This window comes from Rhyacophila brunnea, unplaced genomic scaffold, assembly GCF_057557595.1.
Source record: "Rhyacophila brunnea isolate RB1 unplaced genomic scaffold, BYU_Rbru_1.0 scaffold_16, whole genome shotgun sequence".
In the NCBI taxonomy this organism is placed as follows: Eukaryota; Metazoa; Arthropoda; class Insecta; order Trichoptera; family Rhyacophilidae; genus Rhyacophila; species Rhyacophila brunnea.
The window spans coordinates 38,303,947-38,316,864 of NW_028232816.1; the positions used below are offsets into that span (position 1 = coordinate 38,303,947).

General features: G+C 35.6%; 1 protein-coding gene across 1 annotated transcript in view; it reads right to left on the reverse strand.

Annotated features, from left to right (window-relative positions):
- LOC147074688 (putative NADPH-dependent quinone oxidoreductase VAT1L) overlaps positions 1 to 12,918 on the reverse strand; it is a 149,828-nt gene that overhangs the window by 45,440 nt on the left and 91,470 nt on the right. The window contains exon 2 of the mRNA XM_085943685.1: positions 796 to 925. Within this exon, the coding sequence (XP_085799811.1) occupies positions 796 to 925 (130 nt within the window). The remainder of the gene's footprint in view (positions 1 to 795; positions 926 to 12,918) is intronic.

Genomic DNA, 12,918 nt, shown 5'->3' on the forward strand with positions numbered 1-12,918 from the left:
TCAAGAGAAGAATCTTCTATGCTCTCAAAAAATACACATCGTAAATAAACAAGACATACGATTAACGAAAGTAAAACAAAAAAAAACGCATCTCAAGTGGAAGAAAACATTGAAACATTCCACACGCCCAGTTAAAAAGTTATTTTAAGAGTATCCTCAGAGATGTATGTCAGTATTCAATAATTGATGAATGGGAATCTTTGTGATCCGGAGTCCTTGAGATTGCAGGGATTAATTTAAGTGAAAGGATCGTCTGACATGACAGAATACAGCACGCTTTTGTATTGAAATGAGGCGTCTTGTTACAAACTTTGCATATTGACACAGGGCAATACGGTAGCCGGCCCTTCAAAACCCAACGTAGCCAACTACACAGGATTGGGTTAATTTATTTATTTATTGACATGTTCAAAAGTAGGTGATGATTTTTTTAAAACATGAAAATAAGAAGACACAAGAATGTTTTTATCACCGTTAATAGGTAAGTAATTATATTATACATGCGTCTGACTTCATTGCCTTTATGTCTGTCTGTAACGCTAAGCTGTCTCTCTGACGCACATAAATTTGCATGCGAAAAAGTTTGCGTCTTTGCTGCGCGATCAAATAAATTAAACACCTACGTTGAATTCCTCTCATGCGCGCTGCATTTGTTAGTCACGTATTTGCGCAAAAGCAAGTGCTCTAAACCGTTAAAAAATTTATATATCGCACCTAGTGTCCAAAAAATACATGAGAAAACCATTTAAGCACGCAATTAGCCCTTTAGGTGAAATAAAATGTCTATAATATTACCTTGAAGTTTTCCACTCCCTCTCCGACTTGTTCGATCTCTCCAGCGCATTCGAAGCCTAGAATGAAGGGCGTCTTAGGTGGTGAGTCAATGGCTCCTTGTCGCACCATCAGGTCTTGGAAGTTCAGACCACTGTTGGAAAAAGAAAGACAAAACGTTAGTAATGTGTATTAAATGACAAAATTAAAATCTTTCATGGTGATAACTTTCAATAATTCTTTGTGGAAAGCAGTAATGTAAAGTGGGCTGCCTTCTTAATGACACTGTAAAAAGGTTTAATATTTGAGTGTGAGAAAAATTTTAAAAATTTGATCAATTTGTCGGTTTGAACTTGTCATCATCATTCATCATCAAAAACCAAGTGAAACCGTGAGAGTGACATTCCGAACCGTCCGTTTGCAGCGCGAGTGCGTGAACACCGAGCCGGCTCCAGTGCGCACGAGCCCTCTCAACATAAAAGGCCAGTGTCTGGCATCGTGTGTAAACCCCTCCCCCCAGATACGTAATCCACCAGCATTCTCAAATTACAGTCTGCTGTTATTTTTAATAGTTACGTCTTTAAAGTTTGTCACGTAACAAAACGAAAACAAAAAAGCTGGGTATATTTAATTGATTTATTTTTGAAGAGCATTTTATAGAAATTGTATTTAATCAATAGATATGTAATCTCATCCTTAAAATTTGTCAGCAGAAATGTACCTACTATATTTTATTTATGAAAGCGGTCCTGATTATTTTTAATCAACATAAGTGGAATAAGTTTTGGGTAGGTGGGTACATACTGTGTTTTATTTAATTTACCAATATGTAAAGTATTAATAGTGAAATGTAGTAATATGTTTAGTTTATTTCAAGTCAGATTAAGTTAAGTAAACATGAGTGTTTCTAATAGAAATTATATAAAATAGTTTAATAAAGAATTCATGACATTTCTAAGTATCGACAATATTGAGCAAATTGTGATGCATACCCATATTTTTATTCATTATTCAAACCATTTATGATTTAATGAAAACAGAACACAGCTGATGCCAAAAAAATGTTCCCCAACAAGGTAAAGCCTGTAAGGTGCGACAGAGGAATTTTGTCACGGATACCTTGGGGTTGGTGCGAGATCGATTTTCCTCCTCTCTTCCTATTCACGGCCGCTGAGCGACCACGTGTCGGGAATATTACATCGTAATAATATGACACGATGACATGGTGAAAATAATGAGGCTTTGACGCCTACGGCATTCTGACTTTTCTCCGTAAACAAGATAATATGCTATACTTTATCCTCTTGTGTGGGATTCTGTGGGATTTTTAGTCAAATATGTGTTCAAATTATTTCCTTCTAGTTTTTTTATTTATTTATTTAAAAAAAAGACACTTTGAGCATATAACAAATTATTAATTCAAGACGTTCACATCATGACATTTAGAATAAAAGGTAAAAGTAAATTAACTAGAGAAAAAAACAAAGCAAACAATAATTTTATAGAAAAGAAATTAAAAAAAAAAATTAAACAATAAAACACAACCCTCGCTATTGGTGCCTGGTGAGCCTGACATGAGGAAACAGCTTTCACCCAAAATAGGTCATGGCTGCGATATAATATATCCTAACTATGATATATATAAATGTCTCAAAGACAAAAGTGATGAGGAACTGTTTTTCGGACCCTGCGATTATCTGTATTTCTGGCACCCAATTCGAGCAAGTCAGCAGCTACATCTATCTCGGACAGCAGGTGTCCATAGACGGAAGCATGCACGATGAAATTGCTCGAAGAACAAAGCTGGGATGGAGTGCTTTCGGACGTCTGAATAGTATCTTCAAGAGTGACCTACCATTATGTCTTAAGCGTAGCGTGTTCAACCAATGTGTGCTACCCGTGCTCACGTATGGCTGCGAGACGTGGACCCTCAACACGAGAGATGTCCAAAGGCTAAGAGCCACACAGCGAGGCATGGAGAGGTGCATGTTGGGCATCACGCGAAAGGACCGTAAGAGAAACGAATGGGTTAGGAAGCAGACAAGAGTACGCGATGTAATAGACGTTGCCAAACAGCTGAAATGGAGATGGGCGGGGCACATTGCTCGCCGAAATAACGGCCGCTGGACAAATGCCGTCATCCAATGGTACCCAAGGGGTACGAAACAGCCACAGGGTCGCCCTAAAAGCCGCTGGATTGACGAACTGGTAAAGTTCGGCGGAAATACGTGGCAGCGAACGACACAGGACCGAGAGAGTTGGAGAAAGCTTGGGGAGGCCTTCATCCAGCAGTGGATTGACCCCGGCTGATGATGATGATATATATAATTTTAATACTATCAAAGTTTTGTACTATGACTACCCGGTCGCAAAAAAACGACTTAAATGGAATAGTACAAAATTTAAATCAATTAGAATTTATGCTATACTATAATAATATTATATAATCACTTTAATTACATCAACCGTTAATTCTGGTAGAAAGTTATTAATATCAAATTTAAAAAAAAAACTAATATAATAACCACATAATTTAATAACGATCTAAAACGATTCAGATTAAAATGTACATTCTAGATTCTTGGGATAAAACATTGTCATTTTAATTTATTTAAATAAGTATGTATAGTGAACTTTACAAATTACAAACACAATATTATGAAGACTAGATACACACTGTTTTTATTTTAATCAATACATTTATTATTATATTTAACTCATTCGGTGTATTTCCTTGTAGGTCTAGACTCTAGACTCTAGAATCTAGATATAATAAAATATTTTTTTAACACACTGTTTTCTAATAGATTTGTATCACTGTTTTACTTGGTTTTCCATGTTCCATGACATGCTGTGTATAATATATTACACGTGTAATTTAATTGTAATATTCAATATATATTTGCGAATAAATTTAATTAAATCGTAATATTGTAAGTTGGCTGATTTTTGCACAATTATGTTAAATTACCTGTAATACTCATTGCATGCAACCCACACTAAACAAGAACATAAACATTTTAATTGCGTACATAAAAATATAGAACCGACACGTGTCATATGAGAATTAAACAAAAACCTTCCTTTTTTAAAATTGTTATAAAAAACTCGATATTTAAAATTTTAAAATTTCATAAATTGAACACGAACATTTTCAACCCTTCAAAAACAGTCGAATGCAATATCTAATGTCAATTCGCATTGCAACTTGCAACTTATAATCATAGGTTATAAAAGCCACCCGCTAAATTTAATGTAAAATGTCAGACAGCAATAAAAAATACAAAGTGTGGTTATGATTCCGCGAACTGAAAATCGCAGGGCTATTAAATGCAATTCCTTTCAGGGTGAAGGGTAGATAAGAAGGGAGCTAATTATATAGGGTAAATGTGTATAATTATTTAGTATAGCTCTATAGCATATTGTAGGGAAAAGAGCTGTATATTATTATTCCTTAATAACTGATATTGAAAAGAATTGACCGTTGCAAATTGTCACTACAAATAAACATACCACCTAGCGTGAGGTTCGGTACTTTAGACAGAAAACAAAAAATAGAGGTGCGCCCATCGAGAGAAAGCAATACCATATTATTATTGATGTACGTACGCCCTGCTTAATTCAGGAAGTAATCGATATGCGCATTTCAGGGTTGAATCGTTCTAATTCTAATATATTCAGTCTATTCAATTATTAATGTAGGTAGATTATCATCAACCGCGATCAATCCACTAGACGAAGGCCTCCCCTAACTTCCTCCACTCTTCTAGGTCATTATTTTACCGCTGCTAACTATCCTTTTCAACCCTCACCGCATTGTAATAATTTTTTTGAATTTATTTAGGTCAACCAACAGGACCAATTACAGAATAATAATAATATGTACAGTAAGAATCAGTGTTGCCATATTTTTCTATGCTGATTATAGTAAAAAGGCGTAAAAACTATAGTATTTCTGAAAAATATATAGTACAGGAACAATTTTTGTCTTGAATCCTTAAAAATTATAGTATTTTGGTATATTTGGCGTAAAATTATAGTATTTTATATTTTTCACTGAATTAAAATTATAGTATTGTACTATAATTATAGTACGGTTGGCATCACTGGTAAGAATATAAAATAAAAGAATATGTGATGCTTCCAAAACGCATAATAAAATCAAATTGAATCCAGTTATAATAATATATTGGAGAGACTTACAAAAGTATATTAAGTAGGTATATGAAGAGAAGACAACCACTATATGAAAAAAAACAGTTATTATATTGTTACAATGAGTCTTCGACAACTCAATCGAGGGCATTCAAGAGACAATCGACAGGTTGCATTGGTTTGAAAATCAACGCGAAGAAAACCAATGTCTTGTGTAATAGCACCTGTCCTGATCCAGATTTCCCTCTGATTAGCGATGGACAAAACATCGAATGCGTCGACAGCTTCAAGTACCTGGGGGTACACATCACGGGAGATGGCATTTTGCAGAAAGAGCTCGCTATCCGAATGGGAATAGCTGGAGCAACATTCAACTCGATGCGGAATGTCTGGGACTCACGATTGTACTCGGTCAAAACCAAATGCCGCCTATTCGACGCTTCCATTCTGACGGTGCTGCTTTACGGTAGCGAATCATGGCACCTTACGAAGGCTCAGAGCAACCGTATACTGAGCTTCGAAAACAGATGTTTGCGACTGGTATGACTTCAGGAGCAACGAGGAGATAAGAGAACGCACCAAGCAGCCTCTCATCACGCTGAGAGTAAAGAGGCGACGTTGGACCTGGCTCGGCCACGTGCTGCGGATGCCAGAAGAGAAATTCAACCTGGCTTGCCTGTTCTTCAAGCCGACCGGATTCCGGCGTCCTGGAAGGCCGCTAAATACAATCTACAGAGTGTATACGGCGGAGCTACGGGATGCTGGTTTGACCTGGAACGAAGCAAGAAGACTGGCGAGCGACACGGATTCTTGGAGGCGCCGCGTGGTGTCCATATGCTCCAGTTAAGGGGCGGATATGGCAAAAGAAGAAAGAACAATGAGTCTTAAATTTGCAGCAACGTAATTTAAAAGAGGCAACAGAACAAAACAGTTCCACTCGATCACTGTGAAGATTCATGGTTATGCAGAGTCAAGCAATGACAATTATAAACCTACATATACAAACTCATGTGTAAATTTAGACAACCAATAGAAATATCAGTAAAAAATAAAATGTACATGTCGTGAAAACCAAATATCATGAATTACCACAATCGTTGAATCTTTTGAAAAGATTACAATTCTCTATGGAAAAGAGAAGAATCCTATTTAAATAAATAGTTAAAATTCCGGGCCGTAACACGCTCACGAAGTCGCGATTGAGCTGCCATTACTATTCACGGAGGGTAAGTGGTTAGCATCCGGGCTGTACGGTCGGGGAGGGTGGGCAGGGGGGAGGAATGGAGGCGACGCCAGACGTCTGGGCGCTGTCGCCGCGACGCTATGGCCCCCTCCCCAAAGTGTCGTTGCCACACAGCTGAGCGCTGAACGCGGAAATTATGATAAATTCGTTTTTAACTGCAAAACACACAGAGGACACGAAGTCTGTAAAACATGGACGTGACACCCTGACATTTTTTTGTGAGGATTTGTTGTAAAATATTATCATAATAATATGGTACTCGTAATAAGTTGCTTAAAATCGTGGCCGGAAATTTGTACGTATGTTTGCAAACAGTAGGTTCTGGTTCCATGACAAAACAGAACATGACAAAATAGAACATAACAAAAATGAACAGTGACAAAACAGAACAACAATAAATATAACTATGACCTTTCAGGAAAAGTATAAATTTAATATTGAAATTGTCCTATCTCTATAATGTAGATAGATTTTTAATAACACAGATTTTCAATACGCCATAATAAATCAAATTATATACCTAATTTCTGCATTCCTAATCGCTAGAAAGCCTCAAATATACGGGACTTTGTCGGCAAGCTTAGGATATCTCATCTTAATCAATATAATATGTTCAAAATGATTGGGTGACTAGGTACAACGAAATAATGACCTAACCTAACCTAAATAAATTTCACAAAAATTAATGTTTCATTTTTCCCCTTGCTGTTCTGTTTTATCCGGTTACCTGTAATAAATATTGTTATTTCGGTTAACCTATGTATATAACATTCATGTCAAAACACAACACTTAAAAATACGTAATTAAACCATCGGAAAGACTAGAGATCAAAATTTTGGCTCGGAATTGGATTCCCTAAACACGAGTAGTGGGTAAAAGGTACAACTATATAGCGGGGCGACGTATGCTCATAATACAAACGTACAGCACGTCACGTTTTTAGGGGGTAACGTGACCTATCCCACAAATATGTAAATCTGTCCAATAGTCGCCAAATAATTTGTAATTAGGGTCATCAATCATCGTATCGAAAGAAAAAGTATTGACACCTGCTATCGGTATAAAATTACGCTTGTCCGCAAGGGTACTGCAATATTGGTCAAAAAGTATCGATACATCCACGAAGCCATTTTGGCAATCGTTATTATCAACGGCGATTTATTTGACGTTTTGAATTGAATGAATTTTGTCAAAATCGTCTATTCGTAAATCGAGATCTTAACCTAGGTCTGAGACTGCGTATGGTACGTTGTTATGTTCTCTCAATTCTTTTCTATGGTATGGAAGTATGGACGCTAAACCAAGAGATGTCACGGAGACTTGAAGCTTTCGAGATGTGGCTGTATAGACGCATCCTCAAAATTTCTTGGACTGACCGGGTGACAAATCGTCGCTGTAGGATTGGTTTGTCGAATAGACCAAATGTTCAGGAGACGAAAAACAAATTTCATAATCCTATATTTAAATACATGGAGATATTTAAATTGTTATTTTTACTGCATACGAATGATGTATTCACTACCATTACAAAGTAATTTAAAGAAAAGGATAGTTCTGGTCCATTTAGTTACAAAATAACATTCTGCATTAAAAGGCCGATTTCGACAAACCAATCCTATAGCGACGAAATGTTGAAGTTCTCAATCGAATGGGGAAGGACCGAGAAGTTCTACGTAGTATCAAAACCAGGAACCTCGGCCACATTATGAGATGACAAAAATACGACATTCCCCAACTTGTCATTCAAGGAAAGATCAATGGGAAGCGTAGCAGAGGACGGCGTCGCATTTCGTGGCTTAAGAACCTCCGTGATTGGTACGAGTGCAGCTCCACTGAACTGTTCCGGGTAGCAGACGAGAAAGATAAGATCGCGTTGATGGTGGCCGACCTCCGCTAGGGCATGGCATAATAAGAAGAAGTCTATGAAAATAGAAAGCTCACGGCGAACTGTGCCACGGTGAAATGTTTTACGTACAATTTACATGTAATCATTATAATTTAATGTGTGCTTAGGCATGTGGCATCGGAATCGGATCGACTATTATCGGGGATTTCACTCTCTGGTATTATTATCTAATTATTACTTGAAATGAGTTTCTGGGAAAATATGGGGGGGGTATTTTAACGAGGGGCATTTCCATATCGAAAGGTATTGAAATTTTATTTTCACAAAATCTAGCGTTTTTCCCTCCCAAATAGCTTGTTTTCGTATCCCGTCTGGCATGTTTTTGTCAATAACAGTTGGCAACACTGTTTAAGGGCGTACCTATCGTTGGAATTATTTAGTGATAGGATAGAGTTAATTATTTCTATACATGAAAGTAATTTTAACGTAATGTTATCACCATTTATTTAAATATTATGTATGTTTATAATAATTATGAAAACGCGACATTGTTGATATCATAGAAAAATCGAAAAGTTTTATTACCAACATAAAAATATAACAATGACATAATTTCTTTAATCATTAAAATGAAATTAATGGAGGCGATGAGTCCTATATAAGGGAATTGGACGAGAAAAGGTGCAAAATGAATTATTCAGGTATAACGAATAACACTCTTGGGTTCTCACTTATCCAGCATTCGGGTTGTAATTACGATATTCCGCACATGTAAACATCTTGCATTGGATAAGTTATTAATAGTTGGGTAGAGTACGTGACTAGAATGCAAATAATGCCACATCTTTCCAGCGAAAAGAACAACTACGTTATTTAAGACGCATTAATGTCCAAAGTTCATCATTAATTAATTTATTTTACCGTATCGTGGACATTACAAATTATCAATTTAAGACGTTGAACTACATGACGAAATATAAAATTAAACAATAAAAAACAGCAGTTAGAGCACAGATATCAGTGAGTGATCATGTCCTATATTTAAGAGATTACAAAATAGTGCATTCTCTCACGTAAGTGGAATATTTCGAAGTCTAAAGCAATTTGGTTGAACGTAGCTAATAGCCTCCCAATGTACATCAAAGATGGATAAGTTGAAAAATTATAGAGTCAAATATATGGGGTCTATATTTGGACACACTGGAACGCCTTGATATTCGGCCGAGCCAAAATTATCATGAGATCCAGTGGCAATTGGTACTTTTGTTTACTTAAATCTTTAAGAAGCCGCTGTCTCTGGGTATCATACAGAGAACATTGCCAAACTACGTGGTTAACATCTTCAGTCTCACTTCCGCACCGGCAACCAGGGTCATTTATTATACCCAAGCGAGCCAGAGATGAGGCAAGATTATAATGGTCCGCTCTGCAGCGATTGATTGTGACGATTGTTTCCCTATTTAGCATTTTATTGGTATACCATGGTTTGGTTTCAGAATTGTAATAACTTTGAAAGTACTTTTTCCCTTTTGTTAGACCTTGTTCTTTTAATAAATTATCTGTTAGAGTTTTGGCTATTTTGAATTCTTGAATGTTTCAAAAAAGTCTGTATACGGTATGGGGAGTTTATCAATGCTCCTCTCCAAGAGTTGCTGAAAACGTTGTATATAAAAAGTTCTTTTTATCTTGTAATTATTTTTTATAAAAATCCTAATTCTCACTCCGCAATAAAAAAAAAACATTATGTTAAGAGCAAAATGAATTAAAACTACGAAGTAGTAAATAGAAACTGATTAAAATTCCTCGCCTACTTTATGTATAAAATCGTAACGAACGTACATTTATTTCATTCAACACTGCGTCGCCCAGTTGTCCCATTCCAAAATATTATGTAAGCATATTCAAGAAGTTGGTGGGACGTAGTCATGGGTAGTAGCCATTGTTATGCTTAATCTATTCTGATATATGAAAGGTTCTGAATCCAAATATAATTTAGGTAGATAGTTTAATTGGTTAGAAATAATGACCTGGAAACCAATTATTATAATAACTAACTGGAACTTTGTATTATCAGACATAACTTTAAAAAATGTATTAATTACGTCAAAGAAATTTTGATAAATATTTCATTATAGATAGAGAGATAAGCAATCATACCTATCACTTTCGATTTAACGGTTTCGATTGAAAAGCCTTGCAGAAACTAAATCTACAGTAAACTTGTGAAGTGTGTACAATGTAGGTGACCTCTTTAATACGATATTATCTTTTTTTCGTTTTACTCGTAAGCACTAAAACAATTATATTGTGTTTTAAAAATTAAATTCGTCCATGGTGTTTTAACTAGACCACTATAGATAGCTTTTAACGATATATAAGTACACAGAGGTTATTTGCGAAAACGGTCTGACAATGGCACCACTTCCGCTCGGCTATCTTCTTGGAAGGCTGCGCACTCAATTAATTGTTTATGATAATTCAATTTGTGTAGTAAATTGGTTCTTTGAAGCAGTACCTATCTACTGATACCCACAGCAAGTGAATCATATTCCTGGGTGAAATAAAATGCAATAATGTATGAATAATTAACAAGATGTAGAGATGGACGTATTGTAATCGTAAACAAGTCTGCCAGGAGTAGGGATTCCAATCCCGGGATCCCGGGATCCCGAGCTATTTTCGATACCTATGAATCCCGGAATTGATAAACATAATCCCGGGATTGATTTTTTTATCAATTTTTATGGAAAATAAAATAAAAGCGAAAATATGACAGAAAAAATACTTTTAATAAAAAATAGCTACATTAGAAATAAACTGAGTTTGAATAAAGTTTGATTTATACTCATGTGTAGGTGGCCGATTCATTTTATTTTTTCACATGAATTATTAAAAATAAGAAAGATTGGAAAAACATAATGCTTCGCACTTTTAACAAAGTAATTCTAACATGATATCATACATTTCACGGCAGTTTCATATTTGGCTGACTAATTAGATTTATGAAGCGGAAAGGCCATAAGTACGCCATGATTATTTGCTTTACTATTTTAAATCTCGCTAATCCATTCATTATGTCTTTACTATCAGAAACAGCAATCGCATATTAAATTCACATTATTATTTTTATTACAATATTATTTACTCCATTAAACTTGTGTATTTCCAAGATTGAACGTATACAATATTAACAATAAATGTCTTAAATAGTATAAATTATACTAGATTTATTTTTGACCGATTTCATCAATGTTATTTGTAAATATAAAAATTTTATATTAACAATGGAAAAAAATGCCAATCCCGGGACCAGTCCCGGGATCCCGGGATTGTCAAATTGTAATCCCGAAATCCCGGGATCAGAATTTTGGTTCGGGATTGGATTCCCTAGCCAGGAGTGTTATTCACACATTCTTTTTATTACATATGCGGTTGAAACATGAATTATATTTCGATAAGGGCAATTATTGAAAATCTTTGTCCTTCTTTATACAGCATTAGTTTCGTACTCTGGTAACGCGTATACAGCTGTGCATCATTTTTTTTGTGAAAAGACATACGGTATGTAGTTAAAAATGAACTCTACACACATTGCAATAAGGATGATGATTATTGATTACACATCTCAATAGCTATAAGTAAATGTTGTAATACAAAAAAAATCGTATTACTTCATTTACTACATCCAATATTGATTATGGATAGTCATCTAATCTAATTTTATAATTGAACAACTTAACCTTGAAATTGCGCAGGTTGCGATTTTTTCTACTGCGCACGAATTATATAAGGTAAATTAAATAACTGTTATTATTTACGACTGGTCTTATATGAAGCCTATTAAAACGTTTTCTCTCGCTCGGCGTTTCTGTCAAAACTATAGAATTTCACGATTATGTCGTACGTTTATAAAACAAACAAAAAAAACCAAAAAATATTATTTTACTTTCGTTCTAAATGGCTACTTTGCAGAGTATTGCAAATGCTTCAGCTGCGTGCGTGTATGTTCGTTTGTGATTTACAGAATACCTAATTTCCTACCAACAGTCCATCCAACTCACAAAAACGAGCACAATATTCCTACTCCAAGATCGTCACTAATAATTTGTCGGTGAAACATATCGCAGGCCATGTGTTTATTACAAGGATTGTCCTGACACGAGGATTCGATGCGGGGAAATAATGGGGCATTATTGTAATGAAAGATATAGTATAGGTACGTGAAATGCGTGTCGATTACTTCGCATTTCCTCGGGGTCTTAGCCGGATTTTTCACGGGTTTTCCACTGAACTATTCGTACTATTGAAAACCGAGAGAAGGCTGCTTGCCGACGAATAATTGATCATCTGGGTTATGATCCTTGTTCACAAGGACAGGTATAATCGTGAATCGATCGCAGATACCCTCATATTGTATAAATATTAACTATTTACCCAAGTTACGTGGTTAGAAGCCTCGTTTAATAGGTTGCTGTATGTCGTAAAAAGTTATAATCGTGTTTATTAGCAAAGTTTCAATATAGCGAAGGGTTTTCAGGGCAAGAATCTGCTAAAAAAGCCCCATTGGCATGCGTGCAGCGAAAGTAATCATTTGCACATGAACAGAACTAACTCGCTACTGTATGCAAGCCAATTAATGGGTCGACTGAGCAACGGGTCGGGCAGTGACGGTCAAATTAGGAGTTTGAGAGAGACAAAATGATAAAATTATAGCCGGCGTGTGAATGGGTCAAGTACGTAGTTTATTCCTAAATCATATTATCTCTCAGAGTTAATCAGTCATTTTAAAATCCATTCCTAAAAACAAAAAATCGAAAGTGTCGTCACTGAACAGATGATAAATAATATAGATTAAAATGTGAAGTCAGTCGCCATAGAACAAGAATTTGAAGCGAGAATTGC